At 30.8% G+C, this 6,104-nt stretch overlaps 1 protein-coding gene across 1 annotated transcript; it reads right to left on the bottom strand.

The window, feature by feature from the left end:
* Positions 1 to 835: 835 nt before the first annotated feature.
* Positions 836 to 3,001, bottom strand: LOC138347565 (uncharacterized). The gene is made up of 4 exons (XM_069295861.1): positions 2,835 to 3,001; positions 1,918 to 2,395; positions 1,522 to 1,713; positions 836 to 895 (listed from the first exon to the last, which is right to left on the bottom strand). The coding sequence occupies exons 1-4, from the start codon at positions 2,999 to 3,001 to the stop codon at positions 836 to 838; spliced, it is 897 nt and encodes a 298-aa protein (XP_069151962.1).
* Between the last annotated feature and the right edge of the window lie 3,103 nt (positions 3,002 to 6,104).

The raw sequence follows: 6,104 nt of genomic DNA, 5'->3' as shown, positions 1-6,104 counted from the left end.
CCTATACAGTTTACTATATTTATTGGTGTAGGTCAAAGAGCAGATCAAACATTCATAGCAACGGTTTGGACAACAACATTCTCCAGACCTTTTTGTATGTCCTCTTGCTTTTGAGGATGCTACAGTTTTAGTCTAGCCTAGTAGTAGACATTGATTGTGGATGTTGTCTTTAGTTTTTGTTTCATACTTTCATTTCAAAGTTTTGTAATAAGCAGTTTTAACATCAGCGTTCTCTAGACCTTTTTGTAGGTCCTCTTGATTTTGAGGATGCTACAATTTAATCTAGCCTAGTAGTAGACATTTATAGTGGATGTTTTCTGTAGTGTTTCTTTCATACTTTCATTTCAAAGCTTTGTAATAAGGCTGTGTTTGGAAAACATTTATGATATATTTATCTTTTCATTCGAATTAATTTTTTATGATAGATTATTGTGCTTTACTTTGAGCTTAATATACGATCTAACTACTTAATAAATATATGAAGTCTATGTATACTTCATACGTTCAAAAAGATTTAAATTTTACTCAAATTTAACTAGATGAATGTGATGAATTAAAGAAGAGGCTTGTGTGCGATCTCTCAGAGTTTAACGACGCTGGTTGTGATCCGAATTCAAAAATCCAGGTCGTGACAACATCAATGTCAATATGAAACGTCATTGTCAACATCAACGTGAATGTGAAAATTTACATAAATGTGAACGCCAATTTGAACGTCTACATGTACATTATGTCAAATTCAACATAAAATGTAAACTTAAGTGTAAATGTTAATGGCAATGTCAATGTGAATATCAATGTTAGTGTTAACGTAAATGCGAACATCAATGTAAATTTAAACATCATCATGAACGTCAATGTAAGCATTAGAGGGAACATCAATATCTATGTCTACCTGAACATAAACGTTAATGTGAACTTATAAACCAAAATGAATAGGTGAATGAAAACATCAACATAAACATGGATGTAAAGGTGAACGTCAGTGTGATCATCATCATCAATGTGAATGTGAATGTCAATGTGAATTTGAACATCAACATCAACGTGAACGTGAACATCAGCGTCAAGGTGAACGTTAGTTAAATGCAAACTTTAACATCGTGGTTAACATCACATTAATGTAAACGTAAAATTTAGTGTGAATGTAAACGTCAATGTCAACGCCAGTGAAAACATCTACATAAATATGAACGTCAACATAAATGTAAAATGCAGTGTCAACGTATTGTGAACGTGAACGTCAATGTCAATATCAACGTCAATGTCAACATCAATGTCAATGTGAACCTAAACCTTAATGTGAACATAAATGTCATAATGAATTTAAACGTAAATGTGAATGCATGAGTAAATGTTAACATCAATGTCAACGTAAATGTAAACGTCAATGTAAGTGTGAACATTAGCATTAATGTCAATGTAACTAGATCATCAACGTAACGTTAATATCAATGTCAATGTAAACGTCTTTGTAAACCTCAACGTCAATGCGAACGTTAACATGAATGTCAATGTTACGTGAGTGTAAACATAAACGTGAACTTCAATGTCAAAGTCAACATGAATGTCAATGTCAATATCATTATGAACATTAATGTGAGCATCAATGTGAAAGACAATGTAAAGGAGCACGTCATCGTCAATGTCAACATTTACGTCCACGTCAACATCAATATCAACATTAATGTCAACGTCAAAATCGACATCAATCTGAATGTCAATGTCAATATGAACATCAATGTAAATGTCAGCTTGAATATCAATTCACATGTCAACATGAAAGTTAATGTAAATGTCAACATCAAGATTAATGTCAACGTCAGCATCAATGAAAATGTCAAAATATAATTAAACATGAACGTGCATGTGAACATAAATGTAATCATCTATGTGAATGTCAATGTGAATGTAAACGTGAACATCAACATCAATGTCAATGTCAACATTAATATGAATGTGAATGTGAATGTGAACGTGAACGTGAAGATTAATGAGGATGTCAACGTGAACATCTATGTAAATATCAACATGAATGTCAATGTGAACATCAACATGAACATCAACATGAATGTTAACATCAACATCAATATGAAAATCAACATCAACGTGAACATCAATGTGAACGTCAATGTGACCGTAATTGTGAACATCAATGTCAACGTTAATGTCAACTTTAATATAAACATGAACGTGAACATAAAATTGAACATTAATGTCGACAGCAGCATCAGCATAAATATAAATGTGAATGTGAACGTAAATATCAACATAAATATAAACATCAATATAACCACGGATGTCAATGTGAACGTGAATGTCGATGTGAATATCAACATGAACATTGACGTGAACCTCAGTGTGAACGTCAATGTACACATCAATGTGAACATCACTGTCAACATGAACGTCAACGTTAACGTGAACATCAATATGAACGTCAACATAGACATAAATATTAATCAATATAAACATCAACATAAATATAAACGTTAACATCCACATAAATGTCAATATCAACGTGAACATCAACATAAATCTAAACCTCAATATTTTGGTAAAAGTAAATGTGATCGTCAACATCAACGTAAACATCAATATACACATGAACTACAATGTTAGCATGAAAGTGAACGTGAGGATCAATATTAACGCCAATGTCGATGTCTACCTGAATGAAATGTCAACATAAATGTGAACTTCACTATCCACATTAGTATAAACGTCAACATAAATGTGAACGTCAATATAAATGTCAATGTTAGTGTCAATGTGAATGTCAATTTTTCAACGTCAATGTGAACGTCACTTTCAACGTTAACTTCATTATGAACATCAATGTTAAATCAACAGTAACATCAACGTCAGCATGAATGTCAATAGCAACGTGAACGTCAATGTCAACATCTATGAGAACGTCAATGTGAATATCAACATTAACGTCAACATATATGAAAACTTCAATATAAATGTAAAAGATAATATTCATGTAAGCAAACATAAACGTAAACATCAACATTAACATGTCAATGTCAACGTCATCATGAACGTCAATGTCAATGTCAATGTCTATGTGAATGCGAATGTCAATTTGAATGTCAATGTCAACGTCATATTAATTTCAATGTCAATATCATTAAGAACGTTAATATTAATCTAAATGTGAACATCAATGTTAACAAGTACGCCAACGGATATGTCAACATCAATATCCACATCGAAATCCACATCAAATTTAACATTAATGTAAACGTCAAAATCAATATTAGTGTCAACGTCATTGTGAATGAAAATGTAAATGTCATCTTGACCGTTAATGTGAAAGTCAATATAAACATCGACGTCAATGTGGACGTCATCATGAAGATTAACATCAACGTAAATGTCAATGTGAACGTCAACATTAACGTCAATGTCATCGTTGACATGAATGTAAAAGGAAACTTCATCATCAACATTAATGTTAATGTGAACGTCAACATGCATGTGAACATAAACGTCAACGTGAACATGAAAGTGTCCATCAATGCGAATGCAATGTGAATATCCACGTGAACGTCAACCTGAATGTCAACGTGTACGTCAATTAAAATATCAATACGAACGTCAACATGAATATTAATATGAGCGTCAATGTGAACATGATCATGAACATAAATATGAAAGTCAATGTAAATGTAAATGACAATGCGAATGTGAATGTCAAAGTTAAAATTAATGTCAACGTAATCATCAATGTAAAAAAATCTCAGCGTGAACGTAAACGTAAATATAAACATCACTGTGAACTTTAACGTTAACGTGAATATAAATTTAAATATTGATGTCAACATCAATATGAACATCAACATCAACATGAACATCAACATTCACGTGAAAATCAACATGAAAGTTAATGTAGATGTAAATGTCAATAGCCGTAAACATCAAAATAAATGTAAACATTAATATCAACATAAACGTCAACATAAAATGTCAATGTAAACATGAATATCAACGTCAACATATACCTCAAAATGCTAGTAACAACAAATGTGATCATCAGTGTCAACGTAAAAGGTAACGTAAACATAGTAGTTAATGTGAATATAAATATCAATGTGAACATCAACGCCAATTTAAATGTGAATGTGAACGTCAATATGAACGTTAAGGTGAACGTTAAAGTTAATGTCAACGTATATGTCAAACAATACTATCAATGAAAAGTCAACGTTTATGTCAACGTACACCAGAATGTCAATGTAAACTTAAACGTTAGCGCGAACATTAATATAAACGTTAGTGTGAATGTTAATATCAACACAAACGTCAATGTAAAAAAGAACATCAACATCATCGTTAATGTCAACATAAACTTTAATTTTTTGGTAAACATTAACATAATCCACAATCTGAACATAAACATCAACATAAACATGAATGTCAATGTGACCATCAATGTCAATGTGAACGTCAACATCAACATGAATGTGAACATTAATGTAAACATGAATTCTGTCACACCGTGGTTGTAGACCCTAGATGCGACCAGTGTCGTTAACCTCTAAGAATTCGCAGACCAGCCTCTTCTTTGCTTTTATCACAATAATACAATTAAATTTATTGGAAAATTTAGAACTTTTTAACATTTCTAAAGTGTACTTAGATTTAATAATATTTCATCATAAGAGTAATATACTCATAGCTCAACATAAATATCATCTATTAACAGATTAGTAATTCAAAATGAAGAATTTCAAATATTATTAATAGTTGCCAAATCGGCCTTAATACGAAATATTGAAAAAATGTTATAAAGGAAGCGCTACGGACAATATATACTATGTATGTCTAATCTACTAAATCTAGAATATGAAGTGTAGGCATCCTCAAACACATGAGGACCTACCAATGTTTCAAGGTAATTGTCCAAATAGCTTCAACCCATCGTTAATCTTCTTCAAGGACCTGAACCTATAAAATTAATAATTGTATATGGGTTAGTAAACACTTGTAATATGTATGTGTTTATGAACATAAACACATAAGGACTACGCATGATCAGGGAAAACTCTTCCTATAGAAACATGCTTTTTTTGGAAAGTGAAGTCACTTTACATTCTTAATTCGTTATTTATGAATCATACTATAAATATGACTTATTTAATGCATTTAAATCACACAACTCATTTTCTATATGAACATAAAACCTTGGGATCATGTACATAATGTAGAACAACTCGAACAAAAAATTATATTATTGCTCCCCATTAAACCCGAGAGCTCCGCTCCCATTCTTTTGTTTATTTTTTATTTTTTTATTCTTTTGTTTGTGTAGTTCGATGATCTCATTTGATCAGATGTTCTACATACGAATTCAATGATTCATTATAGTCCCATTCCTACATTGAATCAAGTAAGTAATCCAAAAGACTAAGGAAATGATTTGACTATCCTACTTAGAAGTTATTCTTTCCATTCTAGTTAAGTTGGGCATGAAGTATTTATAACCCAATCTTTATTGGTTATTCCTATTATTTGATCATTTACATAATATAAAGATTGTTTGATATGCCATTATTTTATCATTTTCATGAAATAATGATTATTGGATATTCCCATTTTTTTTTATCATTTGCATGAGATAAAGATTATTGGCTATGCCCATTTTTTTAATCATTTGAAAAATATAAAGATTATTGGCTATGCCTTATTTGATCATTTACATACTATAAAGATCATGGTCCATTGATTAGCCATTATATTTTACTCCCTTTATTGGCATAAGCCAATAATTGTTAGGACTTCATTCTTATCAAACATTGGTGATTTGATTTTCTTATGAATTTGTTTACGTAGTTATCTTTGAACTTACATATCTTCTTCTTTGATTTCATGTTCACTTTTAACATACTTTTATTTATTTCTTTTTATCTTTTTTTAAGAAATCTTTAGCATTAAAGTAACGTAGATCATGTGAGATAACATGATATCCAGTGTCACTGCTAGAAATTTGACTTAGTGAAACATTTATTTAGCAACAGTTATACAATCATAGCAATATCTCACCTATTACAACAGTTATAACTGTGGCCAAATATCCCTAAAATATTGTATTTCAT

Source organism: Solanum lycopersicum, chromosome 3 (genome assembly GCF_036512215.1).
Source record: "Solanum lycopersicum chromosome 3, SLM_r2.1".
Lineage (NCBI taxonomy): Eukaryota > Viridiplantae > Streptophyta > Magnoliopsida > Solanales > Solanaceae > Solanum > Solanum lycopersicum.
This window is presented reverse-complemented; position numbering and strand designations above follow the sequence as displayed.